The sequence below is a fragment of the Dasypus novemcinctus genome, chromosome 12 (genome assembly GCF_030445035.2).
Source record: "Dasypus novemcinctus isolate mDasNov1 chromosome 12, mDasNov1.1.hap2, whole genome shotgun sequence".
In the NCBI taxonomy this organism is placed as follows: Eukaryota; Metazoa; Chordata; class Mammalia; order Cingulata; family Dasypodidae; genus Dasypus; species Dasypus novemcinctus.
Window position 1 is genome coordinate 98,385,491 of NC_080684.1, and position 23,786 is coordinate 98,409,276.

The window sequence follows — 23,786 nt, forward strand, 5'->3', positions numbered from 1 at the left end:
GATGACTAAATCCTGTACGACGGGAGAGAAAGTGCTTTGGGCACGCCATGCTCGTGGGTGGGGAGAATGGCACTCGTTTCCGTGGGACAGTGAGGCTGTCACAGTGGAGGGGGCTGGGTGCCCGGGGGGACCCTGGCTGTGCCCCCACAGGCACAAGAGGCAGGAGAGCATGGTTCAGAGAAGGTAGGCTCCAGAACCAAGCTGCTCAGCTGCTCTGTCCACCCTCTCAGCTGGGGCACTGACCGCTCTGCGCCACGGGCACCCACCTGCACGCCGGGGTCCAGTGCCCAGCTCGTCAGGTTGGAAGGGCGCCCGGCACACAGCAAGCGCTCACCGAGGTGGAGTTAGACAAGGATGGGGTGGTCTGGCCCCCGGGCTACGGCCATGAGCTGGACGGTGCACTGGCCAGCTTGAGGGCAAGGGAAGGCTGCGAGGGCTCCCACCGCGGGCGGGGCTGGGCCAACCAGGGCCACGGCATTTGTGAGGGCCAGGCGGGCGCTGGCCACGGGGCGCACTGGTGCACTGGTGCGGCGGGCAGCTGAGGGCAGCAGCGGGAGCGGTGGGCCGAGGCCAGCCCTGCGGGGCCTCCAATGGCAGGCTTGGGTCCCGGCCTGGAGCCTGGGGGTCAGCGGCCGGGGGAGCGCGCCACTGCAGTCCTCGGTCTCGGCGCTGCTGATGTTTTGTTGCGGAACCCCCTGTGTAGGGAGGGGGTTCCGCAGCATCCCCGACCTCGACCCACTAGATGCCAGGCGCGTCACCCACCCCTGCAAGTTGAGACAACCAAAAATGTCTCCAGACGGTGCCAGATGTCCCCATGCGAGGCAGAGTCTACTCCCCGCTGAGAACCACTGGTGTGCTTGGAAGGACTGGAAGTTCCTCAGAAAGTTAAATATAGTTATCTCATGACCAGCAACTCCACTCCAAGGTATATACCCAGAGAAGCGAGGGCCTGCGTCCACACAGCCACGCGTGTGCGCGTGTCCACGGCGGCGTTACTCACAACAGCCGGAGCAGAAAGCCACCCGCAGGTCCCTCGGCAGGTGAACGGGGAAACTGCGCGCTAGTCGCACAACGGAATATTATTCAGCCACAAAAAGGAACCAAGCACTGACACATGCCACGACACGGCTGGACCTCGAGAACATTGTGCTAATTGAAAGGAGCCCGCCACAAAAGGCTCCTTTCAGACGAGACGTCCTGAGCGGGCGAATCAGAGCCGGCGAGCAGATGGGCGGTTGCTAGGGGCTGGGGGAGGGGCTGTGATTGCTTCATGGGTACAGGGTGTTTTTCTGGGGTGATGAAAGTTTTGAAACCAGAGGTAGGTGGTGGTTGCACAACATTCTGAATGCACTAAAGGCCACTGGATCGTACATTTTAAAATGGTTAATTTTATATTATGTGATTTCACCTCAATTAAAAAAAAAAAAAGAAAATGAAGGATGGATGGGGAGCTCAGAGGGAGAGGGAGACCCCAGGGGAGGACGCCGCAGGGGTCCAGGGAATACTGACGGGCTGCAGGCCTCGCCCAGGGCAGGGGCGCTGACCAGGTGTGTTTTGAAGGTAGGGCCTTTAGCCATACGCTTCAGCAGGCGGTGCAGGGAGCTGGTGCGGCAGGCCAGGGCTTGAAACTTGCCCTCAAATTCCTGCTTGTTTCTCCATTCTGATTCTCAGCTTCTCGTCCATTCCATCAAAAGACTCACGCTGAGCCCTGTTGCCCTGGAGGAGCTCCCCTTGCCTTTAGTGGGAGCAACAAAGGGTCATCAATTTGACTAACTAAAAAAGTGCCAGAGCAGCCTGCAGAAGGGGCGCCCGGGGCAGGCGCCCCAACTCCAGCTGTGGAGAGGGACGAGAGAGCAGGGCTTCCTGGCGGAGGCTTATGTGGGGGCAAGTGGGCTAGGAGTGCTGGCAAGGAGCCCCACAGCGAAGGGCCTGGAGGCTGGAAGACGTGCCTGAGTTTCAGGAACAGAACGGGGCGTCCCAGTTAATAAACTTGGACACAGAGAAAGGCAAGTGGGCCTGGCCAGCCCTAGGGCGGCAGGGACCTCGGGGAGCTCGGGGTGGGGAGGGGCGACCAGCCTCACCTGGGGGCGCACTCCAGACACCAACAGACACTTGGGCACATTCGGGGGCCTGGCGGGCAGAAGGGGAAGCCGGCGCCACAGCAACAGCAGCAGGAGCCACAGCAGTTCTGGCTCCCACCTGTCCAGGCCCGGCGGCACTCTCAGTCACCCCTCCAACACGCATTAGGGGAGCAGTTACCGCCCCCCTTTCCCCCCTTTAGAGCTGAGGTCCAGAGACTCCGTGAAGTCTGGAGAGTTGCCCAGCTGGTGAGGGGCAGTGTGGGAGCAGGCCTGGTCACCGCTGGCCCCCACACAGCCCCCGCGAGGCCCTTAGAGCTGGCCCCACGCCCCATGCTATCCCATGATGCCAGGGGTGGGGGCTGCAGCTGCATCCACAACATGCCAGGCCTGGGTTGGTCCTGGAAAGCAGGGCCTGGAGGCCACTCCCAGCCCCACCTGCAGAGGCCATCTGGAGTCAGGCCCTGGCCGGGCACTGGCACCAAGCGTGGCCAGAGCGTTGAACAAAGGGAAGCAGCGTGGCCAGCCGGGGAGGCCCTGCAGGCACCCACACTAGTGAGGCTGAGGACGGAGTCGGCAGAGCAGGGCCCCCAAGGCCCCTGCACCCGGCAAAGGACAGTCAGGGAAGAACAGTACCCCCGCACCCCTCCCACCCCAAATCAGGCCCAGGATGATCCAGACCCTTTCAAAGTAGCGGCTTCCAACCAAGACCGAGGTTCAAGGGGACAGAGCATAAAAGGACTACTGACGGGCCACGCGCGGGCCAGGCGGTCACTTGCTCACGCTAGTAAAGAGAAATACCAGAAAGCAAACCAAGGTCAAACTCACTCCAAGCCTGCACAAAGAGGGGGTCATCTGGATCTAGTAAAATCAACCACTTATCTGCGTGGATAAACAGGAAGAAGCCCCGTCCCTAGGGAGGCCCCACCACGTGACCCAGGAACACTGACTTTCGGAGTGACCTTATGCAGCCCTTCCTCCTCCTTAGGCTCAAGTTTCCCTTTAGCAAAATAGGGCCCTGGATTGGGTGTCATCTAAGAAAAAGAGTGCCTCAGTGCCCTTCAGCCTCGAGCCAGTGGCCCCCCGACTTTAGTCTCAAGTCCCAGATCCTGAAAAGCAAAAGGGGTCTTTACACCCACCCTACTGGACCAACAATAAGGAGGTGCGTGCTTCCATCTCACAGATGAGAACACTGAGGCCCAGAGAAAGAGAAAATGAGTAGACTGGAGACCTGAACCCAGACCTGCCCCCAAATCCCGACCTCTCTCTACTCTACTGGGAAGAGCAAGGCCTTTGCCTGCCCTTGCATCTTGCAAACCCCATTTTCTCATTCATTCACTTGAGAAGCTTTCGCTGAACACTAACTGGTTAAATCGAATGCTGGGCACTGGGAGAGAGGGTGGACACAATGCAGCACCAGCCTCCCTTGGAGTGTTTGGAATCCCAGAGGAAACCTATGAACCAGCTCCAACTGGAGCCAGGGGAGTCTACAGGGAAACTCAGCAACCAACTACATCTGGTTGGCACTTTAGGTCACGTCATTTCATTTCTGCCTCATAGCAGCCCCATGGACGGCGAGTCACCATCATCCAGCAAAGTTTACAGATAGGGACACTGAGGCACAGGGCAGTCACATGACTTTCCTCCAGCCACACAAAGCCAAGTCTAGAACTCGGGGGTCTTCCACAGTCCCCCAGGCATGCGGAGGGCTATGGGGAGTTTTGGTGGTGTGACCCTGGGAGCCCAACCCAACACCCCTGCCCTTCAGTTTCCTGATATGTGAAATGGGCAGAATTCGGCACCATCACTAAGGGCTGCTGTGATGGAGAGCACACTCGAGGCAAGACCCTGCCTGGCACCTGGCACCAGGTAAGCGCCCAGCGGAGGCTCCGCCCCTTCCCTCTCCCCTCTGACTGGGCGGGCAAGGCTCACTCAGACTCTGGACTTCAGACTCCAAGAGGGCAGGGCCTGTCTCTTCCCCCAGGGCTCCCCCACAGGCTTTGCTACCCTGTCCAGTGGGCAAGAGAAACCCCCAAATTCTGAACTAATGACTCATCAATTTTCTCTGTCCAGGACACAACTGATTTATTTTCATTTTCTGAATGAAAGAGAGGGAAACAGAAGCAGAGATGCTGGTCTCACCTGCACGGGGACAGAAATAAGGACAAACCCCAGGGAGATTTGCCACCGGCTCTAACAACTCCAAGCCCCCAGTTCACCATGAATGCTCTCGCTCCTCCAAGAGCTGCAAAGGGAGGGCCCCCTGCCTGTGCCCCCACACGACTGAAGCCCACCTCAGAAAGGGCGTTCAAAGGCACAAACCTCATTTCTCCCAGGCCAAGGAGATGGGTGAAATGTCAGTGAAATTGTTTAAAAGGACAACATCGAGCAAACTCAGACTTTCAACAGGAAGCACATCCGGAGAGAGAGATCCCCAACCTCGGAGAGCAGATAACCCCGAGGTTAGTGGCAGAGCCTACGTCATTCCCAAGCCTGACGCGGCTGAATTCCAGGAGGCTGGACCACAGGCTAGAGGCCAGCGGCCGTCTGGGCCCCTTGTCTTACCAGCATCCTCCTCCCCAGAGGCAAGAGACAAGACATGCAACCCGGGCTGGGCTTTCCCACGCCCGGCTGGGGACCCAGGTCGCCTGCAGCTGGAGATCGGGGCTAAAAATACCCTCCTCTGCCCAGCCCGTGGGAAGGGCCAGCCCCCGCCTCGTGCTGGCGGGGAAGCAGCTCGGCCGGCTTCGCCCCCACCTGCGGCTTCCTTCGCCTCTGGCATGGCGCTAGGGGGCCAGCTGACCCAAACATGGCACCAGAGCCCCAGGGTCAAGGCCCAGCTTCCGGAAGGGAAGGGGCTGTCGCAGGGGGCTCCAGAGCCACCCAGCTGGCGCTGGGAGCACTTACCCAGGTAGATATCGCCGAAGGACCCGCTGCCGATCTTCCGTCCCAGGCGGTACTTGTTCCCCACACGTAGCTCCATGATTCGCTCTTGCTGGGGGGGGAAGCAGAGACAGCAGGTCAGAGAGGCGGGAGCTGGGAAGGGGCCTTGCCCACGGCAGGCCAGGCAAAGCCCAGGACCCTGGTCCAGCACGCTCCCTCCACCACCCAGGGGAGACCGGGGGCCACCAGGAGTCAGGCAGGCCCACGCCCCACGCCCAGACCCCTCTGGGGAAGGCACAGGCAGGCTCAGAACAGGTTTTGGCTCAGCCAGGCAGAGGGAACAAGGCTCAGGAGGAAACGGCTAAGCGAGCACCTCCTCAGGGGGGCACTCACTCAGGGACCCCCAAGAGGAGCTTCTCAAGAGGGAGGCTCCTCACAATGGGCCAAGACCCTGAAGGGAAAACCAAGGACAAAGGAGGATCACGGGGAGGGGGATGCAGGAGCGGACTATCCTGGGGTGCTACCATGGCAACCACAGCAAGTTCCAATCTCCAGGGATGGGGGGACCTGGCGAAGGGAAGGGCCCCAGAGCTCAGAAATGACCAGGCCCCAGGGCCACTCACCCCATCCCCAGGCCGCTAGAGTCAAGGACTGGGGGCCAGGCCTGCACGGTCGGCTGGTCTCCCCTAGCATCCCCTCGCCCAGAGGCCAGACCTCACCAGTTCCCAGCATGTCCTGCAGGAAAGAGGTCGCATCCCCCACCGGGGGAAGGGCAGTAAAAGCCCCCCTCTCCCGCCCAAGGACATCTGCCTTCCCATCATCTCCCTCTCCATCATGATACCAAGAATCTCAACGGGCCTCTCTGCACCTGTCCCTGCGGAGGGACTCTTTGGGGCTGGCTTCCTTCCAGACCAGAAGGCAGGGTCTCCAACGACGGCCCTGGGTCCAGCAGAGAGGCTCAGGGGACCAGAGCCTGGCCTTTGCCCGCCAGCGTCTGCGGGGTAAGGGGAGAGGCCTGGGGGAAGGGGACAGATCTGAGGTGTCCCTCTTTGCTGAGACCCATCCTGGGTGCCCCAAGCCCGTGGGACAGCAGGGCCGGGGAAGGGAGAAGAGGGTGGACTCTGAGATGGGGGGTGGGGCTCGTAAGGGCTCAGTGTTTACACCTGGATCAGTGGAAGAGTCTTAGGAGCAGGCAGGGTGCTGAGGCCAGAGGTCACCTCCCGCCCAGGACCCAGGCAGGGTTCCTGCCACCCCACCTGGCGGCCTCCCACCCTCACAAACAGGGCCCATTTCATGCCAAGGCTGGGAAGCAAAACAGGAAGATGGAAAACCAGCCGTGCCAGGCACGAGGCTCGGCCTGTCCCTTCCCCAGGCCCAAAGCCACACTGAGACAGGCAAACAGGGGAGATGTCCCAGCCCAAGCCCCTGGCTTGTGGGGAGCGGCCACAATCCCTTCCCAACAGCCCCAAGAAGCGGCCTCCGCCCGGGGCCAGCCAAACTTTCAAGCAAGGGCCTTTGCCCCCGCACTCGCTGGTCCAGGCCCAGGGGTCCCAAGGTCTCCAGCGGCCAGCAGAACCCCTGGCCGCGTCCACACCCCGCGCCGCTCCCCGAGTGTGTACACTGCAGGGGAAGAGAGCAGGCACACACAGGGGCCTGCTGGGGCGGCGGGCGTGTACACACTCGAGCCCCCCCAACCCCTCCCCCCCCTTCATCTTCCGCCAGCGCCAATTCAGAGACCACACATGGCAGCGGGAAAGCCGCAGGGTAGGAAAGGAACATAAACACACCCGCATCCTATATTACATAAATACCCACACCGGGTTATATAAATACCCGTGCCCTCCGTCTGGGTGTCTTACATAAATACACTGCACATGACCCCCAGCCCCTCCCCACTCACTGAGCTGTCAGCAACGGGGAGAGAGGACGCAGGAAGCCACCAGGGCGCCCTGCGAGCGCCCAGGCAGGCTAACGTCTCCCCCCCAGACCAGGGCTGGGCTGCCCCAAAACCATGCCCCCAAAAGCCTCCCAGAGAGGAGAAAGGCTCGGTTCAGGGGTGGGAGGGGCTTTCCAGTTCTTCTGCTGCTTCTCCCAAGAGGGGAAGGGGGGGAGCATTGTAAACAAAGTTAAAATGAGAAGGAAAAAGAAAAGGCGGAAATGAAGATTCAAGGAGTTTCAGCTGGTTAAAAAAATTAGACAAACTACCAACCAGCACATGGGCAGTTTTGTTTTTGTTTTTTAATGACTCCCTGCCCCTCTTCCCGCTGTGCTCCGAGACTGGGGCCCTGGCCAGGGACCACTACAATAAAAACTAGAGGGGCACCCAAGACCGGAAGGCAGAGGAGGGCGGCACAGGCCTTTCAGGGAAGCAGCTTAGACACCCGCGTCCCCTCCCCTCCCGCACTGCCCCAGGGTCTTCCCTTCTCCCTGAGGGAGGTGAGGGCCAACAGGAAACAGGCAAGAAAACTAAGGGGAAACTTGGGGACGGGGCTCCCCCCGTTTGAGTTCTGGGTGTTCGGAGGAGCTTGGGGATCCACTCCCTAAAGAAACGCAGACATAAACAGAGTTTTGGGTTCCACAGAGACTTGCAAAACACGGATTTCTCATACACACAGCAAGAGAATCCGATCGGATAAATAACCCCCACCCCTTTCTTTCTCTCCACAAAGGAACACAAAATCGGTGGCCCTGGGGCCACGCATCCCATCGCCGCAGGACCCCCGAACGCCCCCATCCAACGTGCGGGAGCAGCCTCTCCAACCCCCGCGTCTGGGGCACCCAGGCCGGGGGGTGGGGTGGGGGGGCGGCACAGCTGATTGTCCAGTGAGGCAAACACAAGCCCGGGGTCAGGGTGAGAAGCCGAATCAACAGTGTCGGTGGCCCCGGTGCCCCAGTCGCCGACCCCCACCCCCACCCCAGCGTCCCCAAGTCACAGCCCGCGGTGGCTGCCTCCACCGGCTGGGGGCCGGGAAGGGTCTAGCTGGGGGAGGGGCAGGCGGTCTGGACTTGGGGGGGGGGCTCCCCGGGGCCAGCCGGCAAAATAAGAGCCCCCCTCCTCCTCCTCCGCGTCCCCGGCCGCGCCTTTGTCCTCGCCGGGCCGAGCGGGCGGCGCCCGGGCTGCCCCCCGGAGCCCGAGGGCCACCGCGCGGGTGTCCGCCCGGCCCTCCCCTCCTCGCCCAGCAAAAACAAAGAGGCGGAGGGAGCCCCGTTTCCCCCCGCTCTGCGCCCCTCCGCGGGCCCGCCGCGCCCCAATACTCACCCCGCCGGGTGGGCGCCGGTGCCGGGCCGCTGCTCGGGGGGCTGCCGCGGGCGGGGGCGGCCCGCCGGGGCGGATGCCGGAGGATTCGCGGGGCCGCCCGGCGCGCCAGCCTCTCCCGGCCCAGCCGCCGCCGCCGCCGCGCTCCGCTCCGCTCGGCCCGGCCGGCCGCTGGCTCTGGGCCCTGGGCTCTCGGCGCCGCCGCCGCCGCCTCCCCGCTCGCCGCCCTCCTGCCCGCCCCCGCCGCCGGCCCGCGCGCTCCCGCCAGCCGCGCGCGCCCGCCCCGCTCCCATTGAGCCCCGGGCCCGCCCGCTGATGTCATCCCCGGCCCGCCGCCGCCGCCCCGGCGGATTTAAAGGGCCCGCGCCCTCCTCGCCCAGCCTCCGCGAGCCGCGCCTCGCTGGAGCGCCGGCTCCACCTCGGCGGAGGGGGAGCGCACGCCGACCTGGACACCCCGCTACCGTGGGGAGTACAAGGCGGAACAAAACGGGGGTGTAGGGAGGGAAGGGGAAGAGAAGGGCACACAGAAAGCTGGGAGTGGGGGGGTGAGGTCTCTAGACCCGAAGCCTCCTTTCCTCCCTGCCAGGTTCTCTCGCTTCTCAAACCAAAGAAATCGTCCTCCCACCCCAAGCCCAAGGCCAGTGGATGCGGGCACGTAAGTGCAAAAAAGGAGAATGTAAAGAGTGGGGGCTCACTCCAAGTCGGGGTTCTGAGTGCGGCAGAGAACGCAGGCCAGGCTGGTTCAGGGGCAATGAATTTGACAGGCCGGCGGAAGATGGTGGGGCTTTGACAAGGCACAGGACCTAGCCTGCCCTCGGCTATGCTCCATGGAAAAATCAAGGGCAAAGTCCCTTTTCTTCTCTCCCCTTCCTCTCCCCAAGGCTCAAACTGTGCTCCACAGCAGACACTCGAGCCCTAATCCTGCGCTCCTTTCCCAGGGCCTCACCCTCTGCCTGTTGAACGAAGGACCCCACACTTTCACGGAACCAAGATCGGCATCAGGGTCCGAGTGGTGCACTCTTAGCCAAGCCGCCTCCCAGCTCTGGGCTTGGGTTTTCTCATCTGCAAAATGGGAGAAGGATGCCTCCCTGTCCAGGTCACTGGCAGCATTCGTGAAGGCTTCCTACCAGCTTCTGCACAGGCTGATGAAAGGTCCCAGGGCAGGGCTATCAGGAAGATACTTACACCGTGCCAAATTATGGCACCCACGTACACTGACACAGTTGTGGCTGTGGCTCACAAAACACCGAACACGCTGCATCCAACCCCAGAGCCCGGCTCCCACGAAGAGTCGCTTCCACAATAACTGCATCTTCCCTGTGCCCAAGGGACTTAGTCACACACTGCCCGAACTGGAGAGAGCCCCACAGACCCTTCTTCCACAGGCCAGCAAACTGCGGCCCAGAGGGAGCCCAGGAACACACAGCACCGCGAGAAAGCTCTGGCCCCCAATGGTTCCCAGGAAAGCCCCGTCTATCTTGAGCCCATTTCAAAGAGCAGGAGAGGGGGAGGCCTGCAGAGTCAACAGGGGACCTTCCCAGCTACCGCCTTGGCCCAGAGGTCACCAGCCAGAGGCGGGCTGGCTTTGCTTATTTACTGCTTTCTTTGGCTTTGTTCGTGTATTGCCAATGTTTTAAAATTGGAAGATTTCATATGAAAGATCCTTATTTCCTGCTTCTCTGAAAGCCATGAGAGATCCGGCCAGCCTGGGGCAGGTTCACTCTGGTCCTGGCCACATGCGGCCTGGGCACAGCTGCCCCACTTGGTTAGAAGTCAGGGGCCCCCCTTTTGGTTTCTCTACATCAGCCCTTTACTCATTTTTGTGAGCCCTTTGTCCCCTGGAGGTCCCCCAGTGGGACCCTGTCCTGGAGGACCTCTCCCCTTCTCTATAGCTGACCCTCAACCCCAGGTCTCTGCTTCCAGGACTGAGGGTGCCAGGCTCTCTGTGTGAGACCAGGGAACTCTGGAGCCACAGGGCAGAGGGACCCTGGCACCCCTTTGTCCCCCTGTCTTCACCACCTTCCAACCTGACCCTGCTTCCCAAATGTGGGCCCTCCCTCCCAGGTAGGGCTTCATAGTTCTTCAGCACCTACTAAGCACCTGGGGCTGAGAGAGGCCTCTATCCCATTTAATCCTCTCAACCAACAGGTTAAATCAGTCTACTTTCCAGCTGTTTACAGATGAGGAAACTGAGGTCCTAACAGCGCTTGCCTAAGGGCACACATTAACTACCCAGATGAGAACCGGGGCTCGCTCACTCCCCTGCGCCTCCTAACCCACCACGCCAAGTCTAAAAGCCCTCCTCGCAGCTCCTCCTCTCCCGGGCTCACCTGGGTAACCTTCCCCTGCTCAGCTCTGTTCCCTGATCTCAGCGGATCTTTAGAGCCCCTCCTCACACCCACCCCTGGAGCCCTGGAGCCTCTCTCTCTTCTTTGGCCCTGTCCCCACCCCCTCTCCCCCTTGGGGGAATGCTCCCCCCACCGTGGTGTCCAATGAGCTGCACTGTGGACCCAAGTCCTCCTCCTTCCTACCCCCCAGACCACCAGCACATGGGGTCTTTCTAAAGAGCTTTACAGCTAAGCTCTAAGGGGAAACTGAGGCAGGACCCAAAACCCAGCCCAGGAGGCCAGATAGTTCCAAACAGCCTCACTTCTTGCTCCAAACTTAGTTCTCAGAATGATTCCCCAGGGCCTTACTTCTCAACTTTAAACGCCAAGGCCATGGCCCTTGGAAGTTCCCCTAGCCACCCTCCTGGCAGCCCACCCAGCAGACTATCGGGCAGAGAAAGAATAGGTGTCAAATCCCAGCCCTGTGGCCTCGGGGCACATCATCGGGTCCCACCCAGGGTTTCGGCTGCTCTGCTCAGGGTTTCAGGAGTAGGGGCTGGCCTGGCACTTTCCAATCTGACGTTTTGCACCGTTTCCTATTTTCAGACCCTTCGAGACCACCTGACAGGCACAGCACTGGCTAGAAATCTCCAGGACAGCCCTGCAATGGTCTGACTGTGAGGAGGCTGCTGCCAGCAAATCGGGTCGTGGGAGAAAGGTTTCAGGACTCCCAAGGAATCTGCACCCTGAATCGTGACTGTGGATACCACGGCTCACTAGCCATCCCCCGTTAGCTCTTCTGACCTCACCTCCCACGAGGACCCTCATCGTCTCCTGCTCACGGGTCTCCTTGCTGGTCCTGGAACGGCCTTTGCACTGGCTGTCCCCTCTGCCTGTTACCCTCAGCCCCACACAGCTCATCCCTCAGCTCCCTCAAGCCTTGGCCTTCACTGACTCCGCAATTTAAAACTCCATCCCCCTTGGGGCATCGCCTCTCCCCTTCTCTGCTTTGCTTTGTTCCCTGACATCCATTACCATATAACACACTTTATATTGTACTTATTGATGGGGGGAGAAGGGGTCTGGGCCCTCCACTAGGCTGTAAGTTGCATGAAGGCAGGGTGTTACTATTTAGGGCACTCCCGTGTCAACAGTCTCTAGAACAGTGCCTGGCACATAGTAGGTATTCAACAAATATTTGCTGAAGGGAAGCAGGTATAACTCAGTGGTTGAGCACTGCTTCCCACGTACAAGGTCCTGGGTTCAATTCGCGGTACCTCCTAAAAAATAAAAATTAAAAAAAAAATTGCTGAATAAGTGAAAGAAGGGACTCTGATAAAAACATTAGGAGCTATCATTTGTTAAGCACCTACTGTGTGCCAGGCCCCCTAGGAGACTCATTCAGGTCTCACATCTGCCTTTCATAGCAGGTGGTGGCCTGGTGGTCACCTCCAGAGCCCGTGCTTTTAATCACTTTGCCCCAGTTAGTGGCATTTTCTGCCATCTTCTGGAAAGTGATTTGCAAATAGTTTCAAGACAAGTCTTTGTTCCCCTGCCCCGAGCCCCTCTAATAGAGGTGCAGTCCTGGACTCCAGCTGAGAGAGCCCCAGGGGCCCGTAGCTTACTTGCTCCCATCCCCAGCGTTGCTGAGATAGAGGCACGAGGCCCAGGGAGGGGAAGGCCTGGCCGGGCGCAGGGGGAGTCGGCGGCGGTACCCCCCACGGGGCTGCTTCAGGTGCTGTCTCTGCCACTTTTTAACTGTGGGGCACTGGACAAATCACTGAAGCTTTCTGAGCCTCGTTTGTCAAATGGGATAAATACAGATAATAATAATAATCATCGGAGCCCAGAAGAAGGCCTGAGTAGGAGAAAGCTGTTGCTGCTGTGATGTCATGACTGCTCTTAGGAGCAGGGCAGGGAGTTAAATCCAGGCTGCCCACCTCGGCCTCCTCCTGGCGCCGTAGGTGCGTCTCCTGCCTGTCTTCTCTCCTCTCTTTACCCCTCTCCCAGAGGGGACCACCCACTGGCCCCGACCGAGGTGGGGTGGCTGGAGGAGGCCAACCCAGTTGGGCCCAAGTGAACCACTAACCTTGCCCACCCTCTGCCTTCACCCCGGCTCTTGGCCCTGGGAGGTCCCAGCGGGGGGCTTCTCCCACCCCTTCTCTTCCCATGCACTGCTGGTGTCCCTCCCAAGACCCCCTAGGGTCAGTGGCCCACACAGGCCCCAAGAGCATCCACCAGGCCTCCCGGCCTGCAGCCACCTGCCCCGGTGCTCCCTCTTCCAGCCCAGGCGGGCCTCGGCTCTCCCTCACCCGCCCTTGCATGCTGGTCCACCCACCTCTGCCTGCCCCAGGGCCGCGCCAGCCTCTCCAGACTCTGCTCCCTTCTTATGCTCCTCTGGGGGTGACCTCATCGCATCACCATGCCTGGTCATCTGGCAGTGGTCCCTCCCTCCTCCTCTGTCTTCACCAAGAGGCAGCAGGGCGGGGAGAAGAGGCGGGGCCCGGGCGGGGAGGCCTGGGTCTGATGAGTCCCAGCTCAGCACTGGATTTCCGGGGACCTCAGACAAGTCATAGCCCCGCTCTGGGCTCCTCAGCCTCCCAGGAAAGCTAAAGGCTGGACTTGCTGAGCAGTGGCCTGTACGCTTCACATTTGGGGCACCCAGATGGGAAAGAGGCTGAGAACCCACTAATCTACGCGCAGAGGGACTGGCTCCCCTTCCCACCCTGCCCTTTCTATTCAAAATACGAGAAGTTCTGTCTGCTCTGCCTCCCACCTCCATTCTGAATCCAACCCCCTCTCGCCATGTACACCCAAACCCAAGCCACCGTCATCTTCAGTTCACGTGGATTCTACAGCAGCCTGTTACCTGGGGAAGGCTCGCCCCTTCGCCAATGACCCTCCCTGCCCGTAGCATGAAATCCACATTCCTTGTCAGTGCCCACCGTGACCTGGGTCTCATCTCGGTCTCACCTCGAGCCTCACTCCCTCTTGCTCACTGGTCGTCTTCCACGTCATCACACCTCAGGGCCTTTGCATGTGGGGCCTTCTGTCTAGCATGCTCTCCCCCCAGATCTTCAATGGCTGCCTCCTACTCAGGCTTGAGGTCATCCCTCAGAAATCACCCCCTCCCCAAGCCTTCCCTGACCACCCAGTTTAAAGTGGGCCCCCTTCCTCTCCGCCCTTCTCCACCAGATCACCCCACTTCATTTTCTTTACAGTACTGACTACCAGCTGGAAACATTAACATGTTTTTGTTTGTTTGCTTTTAGGAGGTACTGGGGATTGAATCCAGAACCTCATCCGTGAAAGCAGGCACTCAACCACTGAGCAACATCTGCTGTGCAATGAGAGTTGGTTTATGTTTGTTTTGTTATTAGGAGGTACCGGGGATTGAACCCAGGACCTCGTATGTGGGAAGGAGGCACTCAACCACTTGGGTTACATCCACTCCCTGTTTATTTTTAATGCCTTTGAACATAAGCTTCAAGAGAGAGAAACCCTCCTGTGGGTGCCCCACCTGCCACAGGTGCTCCTTAAATACTCGTGCAGCGAGCAATGTCTGCAAAGACGTGTGGTCGAGGGGTGGGGGCAGGGCCTGGCACCACTGGCCCTGGGCCAGATCGTGCCCGGCCCTCATCTGCCCCTCCTGAGCCAGGCTCTTGGCCCTCCCCCTCTCCTGGGGCTGGAGGCAGACGGCCCCTCTCAGCCTCCTCCGTACTGCAGGTCCTCCTCAGGGAAATCAACACCTGGAACAGGTAGGAATGCCTGTCGCATGTCCCGTAGACACTGGGAGCACTAAATAAGTACCTGGCGTTGTCAACGAGCCCGCGCCGCCCCCGGCGCCCCCACGCCTGCCTCCTCCCGCAGCCCGGCCTGTTACCTCGCTGCTCCTTTGGGCTCATCAGACCCCTGTCCTCAGCACAATCTCCTTTGTCTGAGCTGTGGCCAACTCTCTCCCTAACTTGTTCCTGCCACCCTCTGGGAAGCCAAGGAATCCATTCCTGGGACACATAACCACTCATTAGCTGGGCCACGGGCATGATGATGATGGCCGCGGCTAATAATCCCGATTCCCACAACAACACTTCTCAACTCAGCATAGTTGGTGCGATTCATCATCTCCTCGTCACATCACATGTCCGCCCACAACCATTTCCTGCTGCCAACTCCCTGTGGGCTGAGAGGTCTACGTGGGACCCTGCTTGCCGGGAGGCGACATCCTGACTGGAGAGGCTGGAAGCACGCAAGAGAAAATATGGACTGACGACATGGGGAGAACGTGCTAGAGACAGAGCGTGCCACCAAGACAGATCCATGTGGCGCGGGGTCAGGAGGCACTGGGGGGCCAGCAGCCCCTGGCAGCCTCCTCCGCCCAGGGCTGCCTGTGATGTGTGCCTGGCATTTTCTTAACGTTACGTGAACTGCTGCACAAACAGCGTAAAGACGGGTCCCTGCATCCCTCCCCCACTCCCCCCTCCCCACCAAGCCCCTTCTACACAGAAATTTGGGACTTGCCCCTGGAGAGGGTGGGAGAGGCAGACCCTGGAGGTAGGTGAGATCTGGATGGCGGTGAGGAGGAAAGCCGGGAGAAGGGGCAGCCCGGGCAAGCGCTCTGTGGTGGGAACATCAGATATTCTGGGGCAGGGCAGATCCCCCTGGAGGGACCAGTCATATGGGACCAAGACCCCTGACGGGAGTCGGGGAAGAAGGCTGAAGAGGAAGGTGGAGACGGGGCAGGCTCTGCAAACCCAGGGGTCGAATCTGAGATTGAGCCAATGGTTTTGCCCAGAACAGCTTGGAGTTTTACACACGGAGGGGAAGAAGAGGGAGAAAACTAGCATTTATTCCATCGACAATGTGCAGACACCACACTAGTCACTTGTTACTGAATCTTGTTTAATTCTACAAATATCCAATGAGCGGAGAGCACCATACCTGTTTTACAGGTAGAAACTCGAGGCTCAGAGAGTTTAAGAGAATCTGACCTAATGTTCATAAAGGTGATGAAGGACTCCAATTTAGCCTGCCAGACCCACCCCAGAGCCTCACCCTGCCGTGGAGATCCAAGACCTGCCCATGGTGTCTGAGGCCCCCATCGCCAGGGAGCACCCAAGCCATTCTGGTGACCACCAAAGCGGCTGTCTCCAAAGATGCTTGCATCCCAGGATGCTCCCTGCATGCTCCACTGGGGACTGGAATTTTATTCTTGAGTGTTTATTCTTATTCAGTTTTAATCCTGGACTTCTAAATATTGTTTTCATATGTTTTATAATGCTCATAACTCTAGCATATCAGAACATACATACCTAATTTAGAAGCAAGTAAATATACATTTGAATACAAAATACACGATCAAACATATCTTTACAAATATGGATATGCCATCACAGTTGATATGAGAGTTTGAGGATCCCCGCAATGAGTTCTAACTTGAGAGGCCGTGGTGGTAAAGACCCTTGCTTCAATAAGCTGGGTTCAAATCCTAAATTGGCTACTTCGAGGGTCTGTGGCTAGGTGAGTTTGTAGAACCTTCCTAAGCCTCAGTTTCCTCATCTCAGAAACAGGGGTGGCAATAGCAGCCACTCAAAGTGGACTAAAGAGATGGTGTGCAGAAAGCCCAGACCTGGGTACATGAATAAGAGATGCAGCTATTATTAATTCAGTCGCAGAGAGCAGAGCCAGGTCTGGCCTGGGCCCCGTGGTGGGTCAAGAGAGGGAACGTATGTGGTCCCTGCTCACCTGCTGTAGGAGACCCAGACTGGAAGAGGTCATCATAAATCAGTGTGACCAGAGCCACAGCAGAATGCAAACAGACACTGACAGTGTGTAGGGATTCTCCTAGAAAACCCTCACGGCTGTGCAGAAAAGAGCACAATGGAGAGACAGATTTGAAAACATAGACCTGTGTCAATGCAGACACAGTCTCAGACTAAAGAGGCGGCAAGTGCAATATAGTGTTAACAAGTACAAGTGCTGGAGTTAGATTGCCTGGGATTGAATCCTGGCTCAACTAGGGCCAGTTGCTTAACCTCTCTGTGCCTCAGTTTTGCCATCTGTGAAATGGGATAGTAATGTACCCATGTCATAGAATTGCTCTAATGCACTTAAAAGAAGATGGCAAATGAGACTCTCCATAAGTATGAGCTATTAGATTCTTGGACAGACAGGTGGTAGAGGATTTAGAAGTTTCAGAAAGTGTCATTTCCCTGGCCCGAGGCAAGGACCTGATTCTGGGTCTTAGGGCTCATTCTCACTCTCTAAATGACTAAAAAATTATGACTCTGTGATGGGTCACTTCCAGTTTGCTGTGAATTAGAAGGTGATTTACCCAATTCTGTTTCAGAACATCAGAGACTCCTGCGTACCCAGTCACTGGGGGAAGCTGTCATCCCTGTACTGTCCTCAAGTGACAGGCTGAGCAGAAGGCGATGGTCTCGGAGGGCCATGGACCCTCACCACAAGATTTCCCTAATGCCCAGGTGCTCCCACCAGGGCACAGAAGCCTTTCTCTCTCACCCGGGGGGCACTTTGCGTGTAGGGGCACTTTACAGGAATGCCAAATTATAAAAACAGAACGCATGGCTCAGAGGAGTGTGGACTGCCCATCCTACTGAGGTGTGGCCACAGATACCTGCTTGGGACAGCTGACAGGTGCCCAGTCCCTCCTCTGAAGATGGCCAGGGGGTCATGAAGATGAGGGAGTGGGGGGCATGATCAGAGATTGAATGGGCCCCTCAAAGTGGAAGGAGGGCCTGGCTACCTGCTGATGGACAGAGCTGGCAGTGGGTGGTAAGCTGGGGAGACACTGTCCCCATTTCACAGATGAGGAAGTGGAGGCTGGAAGAAAGGCAACTTCTGTAAAAGCCTGGTAAAAGCACAGCAGACGACTCAGCCCTGATTTCCTCCTCCCCCCACATTGCCCCAGACCCAGGGGAGAGACCCCTGGGGAGTCAGGAGCCCTGAGGTCCACACCTACTCTGTATCGCTCCCGGGTGGCCCTTGAACTAGCACCTGTCCTCTCCGTCTCAGCTTCCTCATCTGCACAAGGGGGCTGATGACCAAGCTCCATGCCCCAGACCCTCCTCATCTCCTCACTCGATCTCTTCCAGAAGCTCATCCTAAAGCAGGGGTTCTTAGCCTTTTTTGTTCCATGGACTCCTTAGTAGTCCACACTGTGCTGTGTATTATTTCATAAATATATCACACCCACACCCACATGCCCCCACAAGAATAATGTTATTTTTTTAAAAATTTCAATTCAAGCTCATAGACCCCTTGTTTAAGAACCCCTGTCCTGGGAGCAGAGGTGGCTCAAGTGAATGGGCACCTCCCTCCCACATGGGAGATCCTGGGTTCGGTTCCTGATGCCTCCTAAAAATAAAGATGAGCACACAACAGACAGAGAGCAGACAGCAAGCGCAAATAACGGCGGGGGGTGGGGGTGGGGGTGGGAAATAAATAAAATAAATCTTAAAAAATTTAATCCCTGTCCTAAGGGATTAAACCCATCTGAGGGTTTGGCAGGCATTGGGCCTGTCTCACTCAGGCCCTGGACATGCCCGGTCCATACAGAGTAGATGTGGATTGTTCCTGCAGCTCGTGCCCACCTGCTCTCTCCATCCTGGGTGTTTTCCAAAGAGCCCATCCCCCTCTCCCTAGCTCTCCTCAACTCTGGTCCCTCAGCACCTTTGGCTGGTCCAAATTCCTCCCTCAAGCTCATAAATGTGAGGACCTTTTATCTGCCAGAAACTTGGGGCTTTCTACATAAATTAGCTCATTCAAGCCACGTGACACCCCTGGGGGGTAGCTTACGCATCCTTTCCCTGAGGTGAACGTTGATGCTTAGAGGAGCAAAGGTCTTTGCCAAGATCCCACTGTTGGAAGCAGAGGTCTCGGCCTGCCTGACCCAGAGTCTGTGTTTGTTCTCTGACATCTCCCTGTCCCCGCCTCTAATCCTGCCTCCAAGTATCCAGAATGGTACCCAACTATGGCCCATCCCTCAGATGCAACATTATGCAGCCATTAAAAAATAATGACACATACACGAATGACTAAGAACAGCATGAGAAAATGCTTATGACACCATATGAAGAGGGGAAAAGAGAGACATAAAATGGTAAATACAGTATGATAAAAGTATACTAAAAGGATTGTGCATAGAAAAAAGACTAAAAGGGAGTACACGTCCACAGTGGTTTTGCTTGGGTATTGGTACTATGAGTGGTTTTCCCCCTGCTTTTCTCAATTTTCCAAAGAGCCAATCAGTGCACATTACTTTTTTTTTTAGAGGTACCAGGGATTGAACCCAGAACCTCGTAAACGGGAAGGAGGCGCTCAGCCACCGAGCGGCTCCCCAGTGAGAACTGTTTTTTTCGTTTATTTTTGGGAGGTACTGGGGATCACACCACCAGGACCTCGTAGATGAGAAGCAGGCGCTCAACCACTTGAGCTACATCCACTCCCCAGTGCCCTTTACTCTTACAATGAAGAAAGACCATCACGTCAAAAAATAAATACATTTTTGGCTACTTCCTCAGCCTCTTCTCCCTCGAATCCCTCCAAAGCCTACCTCTTTCAGGACAACGTGGCTAGAACCAGAGACAAGGAAGGAGTTGAGGCAACAACCGGGACCTCCGGAGACACACGCCCGGCTCCTCCTCCCCAAGTCCTGGCCCATCAGGCTCTCCTTTGAGTCGGGGGAGGACACCCACCCATACCCTCCTCGCAGCTCCCCGCCCGAGCTCCTGCCGGCGCTCACCTGGCACTCGCGGGTCGGCTTCTGAGACGCGAAACGCGCACACCTGCCTGTCCAGGTGAGGTCTCGGCCAGCGCCGCGCGCGTCCCGGGGAGAGGCGGCCGGGGGCGGGGCCGTGACGTCACGAGGCCGGCCCCGCCCACGGCCGCGCCGGGGCCCGGGTAGTTCGCGGGTCCCGGGGCCGCCGGGTGAGGTGCGCGTGAGGCCCTCGCCCCGCAGGCCCCGCGCGGGCCGAGCACCGGGCCAGCGGCCGTGCCCTGCCGAAAGCCCCCGTGACTGCGGCCCTCGGGGGTCGGCCGGCCGAAGGGGGAGGTCCTGTGCTTCCAGGGCAAGGGGGCCCTGGAGACGGCGAGAAAGAGCTGGGCCCAGCCCCGGGCCCCCCAGTTTCCCTAGAGGGCGTGTGGGTCCACAGGCTCCAGGCCCACGCCTCCCGAGGTGCAGGAGAACTCAGTAGCTGCACTCTCGGCACTTCCCTCGAGCCCCCTGCGAGCCCTCCTGCTGGGGGGACCGACGGGGTGGGGTTAGGGTGGGCGGTGGAGGAGGGGATGGGGAAGGGCGGTTCCAGCTCTTGGGGCTTGGGGAGAGTCGTCGTAGGATCTGGCGCCTTGACTCCGGAAACTGGTTTTATCTTCTGTGTATTTCAGCTTCTTTGCCTTATATGAGATTGTTTGTATTTGGCGAAATTCTCTGTTGAAAATGCCAACCTGTTGGTGGTGGCAGATGTAAAGAATACAGGGCATTTTTTTTTTTTTTGGCTGGTGGGAGTGGGGGAGTTGTTGCTACTTTAAAAAATAATAATAATAATCATTTTAACCATTTTTAAGTGTACAATTCTTGACATTAAGTACCTTGACAATATTGTGAAACTTTCATCACTATTTTCTATTTCCAGAAAATTTTCACCATGGCAAACGGAATCTCTACCCATGAAGGAATAACTCCCCATTCCCTCATCCTTCCAGCCTCTGATAATTCTTTATGGCTGTATGATTTTCCTTATTCTAAGTGTATTTCATAAAAGAGAAATTACACAGGGAAGCAGATGTGGCTCAAGCAATCGGACTCCCATCTACCATATGGGAGGTCTAGGGTTCAATGCCCAGGGCCTCCTGGTGAAGGCAAGCTGGCCCATGTGGCTAGCTGGCCCACACGGGGTGCCACCCTGCGCAGCAGTGCCGCCCCCTGCAGGAGTGCTGCACCACGCAGGAATGTCAGCCAATGCAGAGAGCTAATGCAGCAAGATGATGCAACAAAAAGAGACACAGGGGAGAGACAATAAGAGACTTAGCAAACCAGGGAGCTGAGGTGGCACAAAAGAATGATGGCCTTTCTTCCACCCTGGAAGGTCCCACGATCGGTTCCCGGAGCCACCTAATAAGAATACAAGCAGACACAGCAGAACATACAACAAATGGACACAGAGAGCAGACAATGGCAGGAGGGGGAGAAATAAATAAATCTTTAAAAAAAGAGAGAAGTTAAACAATATCTGTCCTTTTGTGTCTGGTTTATTCACTCAGCATGGTGTCGTCAGGGTTCATCCATGTTGTAGCATGCATCAGTACTTCATTCCTTTCTGTGGCTGAATAATATTCCAAGTATTGTGTCTTTTGAAGGGCAATAAGGGGGAGCATATGTGGCTCAAGCAGCTGAGTGCTTGCTTCCCACTGGGAGGTTCCATGTTTGGTCCCTGGTGCCTCCTAAAAAAAACCACGACAAGCAAACAAATGAAAAAACCAACTCTGGGGAGCCAATGTGGCTCAGTGATTGAGCACTGGCTTCTCACATGCAAGGTCCGGGCTTCAATTCCCAGTGCCGGTACCATAAAAAAAAAAGAGAGTGAGAAAGGCAATAGTTTCCACCTGGCCAAGAGCTTTAAAATGTTCTCTCCCTTGGACCCAGGAGTTCCCTTTTTGGAAATCTAACCTAAGGAAGACATCAGTTCTGTGCAATTTTTCTGTAAACTTAAAGTTGCTTTAAAAAAATAGTCTATTAGAACCAGTTTTAAAAAGGAGAAATGGGGCAACAGTTGTGGCTTAAGCAGTTGAGCGCCCTCCTCCTGCAGGGAAGGTCTTGGGTTCGGTTCCCTGCGCCTCCTGAAAAAACAACAAACGAAAAAACTAATTCAGGGAAGCTGATGTGGCTCAGTGGTTGAGCACTGGCTTCCCACATACAAGGTCTGGGGTTCAATCCCTGGCCCCCAGTACCTCAAAAAAAAAAAATAAGAGAAATGTTCATATATTCATTGTGGAGTTCCTTATAAAATTGGAAATAGCCCAAATGTCCAACAAAGGTGAAATGGTTAACAGCGTAAACACACAATGAAATATTATGCAACCATCACAAGTTATGTTTACAAACAGCCCATAATAATACAAGGAAATACTTAGGTTATAATAGTAAGAGAAAAAAAGCAGGAAGTAAATATGCAGTAGCAACAGGATTACAGCTGCACTCAAACACAAAACATAATTTATGGTTCTTTTTGGGTGGTGGACTATGAGGCTTGTTTTTTTTTTACCCTTCTCTTTCCCGGCATTTTAAAAATCTAGTGGGTTTCTATCACTTTTATAAAGTTCCTTTATTTCTTAAGACGTTCCCACCAATTGTGCACTTACTATAATCCATACCAGGCTCTAGGCTACCCCTTTCCTGTAATCCTCCCTCTAGCCGGGAGGCAGGGATTATTTTCTTTTCCTCAGGAGGGGGAAGAAATTGAAGGTCCGAGAGGCTGACTCGGTGAGTAGTAAAGGGCAAGAGAAGAGCTCTCTGTCCCAAGGCTCTGAAGCCACCTCCTGACTGAGCTTAAAGGACCGCTAGCCTCAGTGGGGGCGGGGGCCAGGGAAGGGCTTGGCTGCAAGGGGAGGACGTGTGAGAGGGAACACAGAGTGGGAGGGGGAGTCCCAGGGAAACCTGTCTTCCCCACTCAGGGGGTTTTGAGGCTGGCACAGCTGGGGCAGTACCCAGGGAGGGCCCTACGTCGGCTATTCAACCCCACGGTTAACTTTGGAGCTTTACTATATTTTCTGATTATAAAAGGAATATGTATTTAGGGATGTTCAGTAAAATAGTAGAAAAGAAAAGTCAATACTGTATTGCTTTACCTTTTATCGTGGACATTTCTAACTATACTAAAATAAGAGAGAAGAGTATTATGAATCTACATATAGACCCCAAACTAATTTTCAACACTGATCGATATTTTTCATTCTCGCTTCATCCCCACCCACTTTATAAAAAACTTTTATTGTGGTAACATGTACACAACTCAGTATTTCCCATTTTAACCATTAGCAAGCGCCCGCATTTTCAAAAGCAAGTCCTAGAAGTGAACTTTTACCCACAAATATTTCAGTAAATAAAAGAATTTTAAAAAATAAACCACAATTCCATTATCACACCTAGCAAAAATAACCTCTTCTTTCATTATCTCACTTAATAGGCACTTCCTATTCTAATTTCCCTAATTGTCACCAAAATGTCTTTTTAAAAAAAAACGAGATTTATTATTTATTTATTTCTCTCCCCTTCCCCCCCCCCAAGTTGTCTACTCTCTGTATCCATTCACCGTGTGTTCTTCTGAGACTGCTTCTATCCTTATCAGCAGCACCAGGAATCTGTGTTTCTTTTTGTTGCATCATCTTGCTGCATCAGCTCTCCGTGTGTGCGGCCCCCCTCCTGGGCAGGCTGCACTTTCTTTCGCTTTGGGCGGCTCTCCTTACAGGGTGCACTCCTTGCACGTGGGATTCCCCTACGTGGGGACACCCCTGCGTGGCAGGGCACTCCTTGCGCGCATCAGCACTGCACGTGGGCCAGCTCCACACGGGTCAGGGAGGCCCGGGGATTGAACCGCAGACCTCCCATGTGGTAGGTGGATGCCCTAACCACTGGGCCTAGTCCACCTCCCCAAAATGTCTTAACAGTTGGTTTGTTTGAATCAGGATCTACACAAGTCCCACACATTGTATTTGGTTGCTGTGTCTTTTAAGTCTCTCTCTTACATTGAGATATAATTCACATACCATACAATTCAACAGTTTAACATACGCAGTTCAGTGGTTTTTGGTATATGGACGAGGTTGTGGGCAGTAGCTTGAGTTGCAAACCCCAGGAAAAAAAACATGTTCTTAACCTTAACCCAGTGCTGAGGGCGTGAAGGCTTTGTAAGCAGGGCCCTGGAAGCCGGGGTCTTAGTGAAGGGGTGGCCGCAGGAGTGAGGCTGGGCCCGATCCTGTCACTGGAGGCCTGATGGAGAGAACGTCACCTGGAGAAGCCCCAAAGCTGGAAGTCCCCGGAGCCTGGGAGAGAAAGGAGAAGACGTCGCCCTGAGCCATGAGGCAGGACACAAGCTGAAGAACCCAAGGACAGGTGAAAGATCCCCCCAGTGAGACGTTAGAAGGAAATGATAGTGTCATGGGCAACTGGAAGAAAGGGAATCCTTGGGATAAAGTGGCAGAAAACTTGGCAAAACTGTGTTTTCACGG

At 56.2% G+C, this 23,786-nt stretch overlaps 1 protein-coding gene across 4 annotated transcripts in view; it reads right to left on the bottom strand.

Moving 5' to 3' along the window:
- The window catches only part of CSNK1E (casein kinase 1 epsilon), a 32,646-nt gene extending 13,322 nt beyond the window's left edge, over positions 1–19,324 (bottom strand). For 2 of the 4 annotated variants that reach the window (XR_001119101.3, XM_004466228.4), the window contains exons 1-2: positions 8,221–8,377; positions 4,986–5,073 (exon numbers count right to left, since the gene is read on the bottom strand). Coding sequence is in view for 2 of the 4 variants with exons in the window: in XM_004466228.4 (XP_004466285.1) it covers positions 4,986–5,061 (76 nt within the window). In the remaining 2 variants the exon portion in view is untranslated. Of the gene's footprint in view, positions 1–4,985; positions 5,074–8,220; positions 8,379–19,305 lie in introns of those variants that run through there. The other 2 variants (XR_011650318.1, XM_012528166.4) reach the window with 2 other exon arrangements.
- Positions 19,325–23,786: the final 4,462 nt, after the last annotated feature.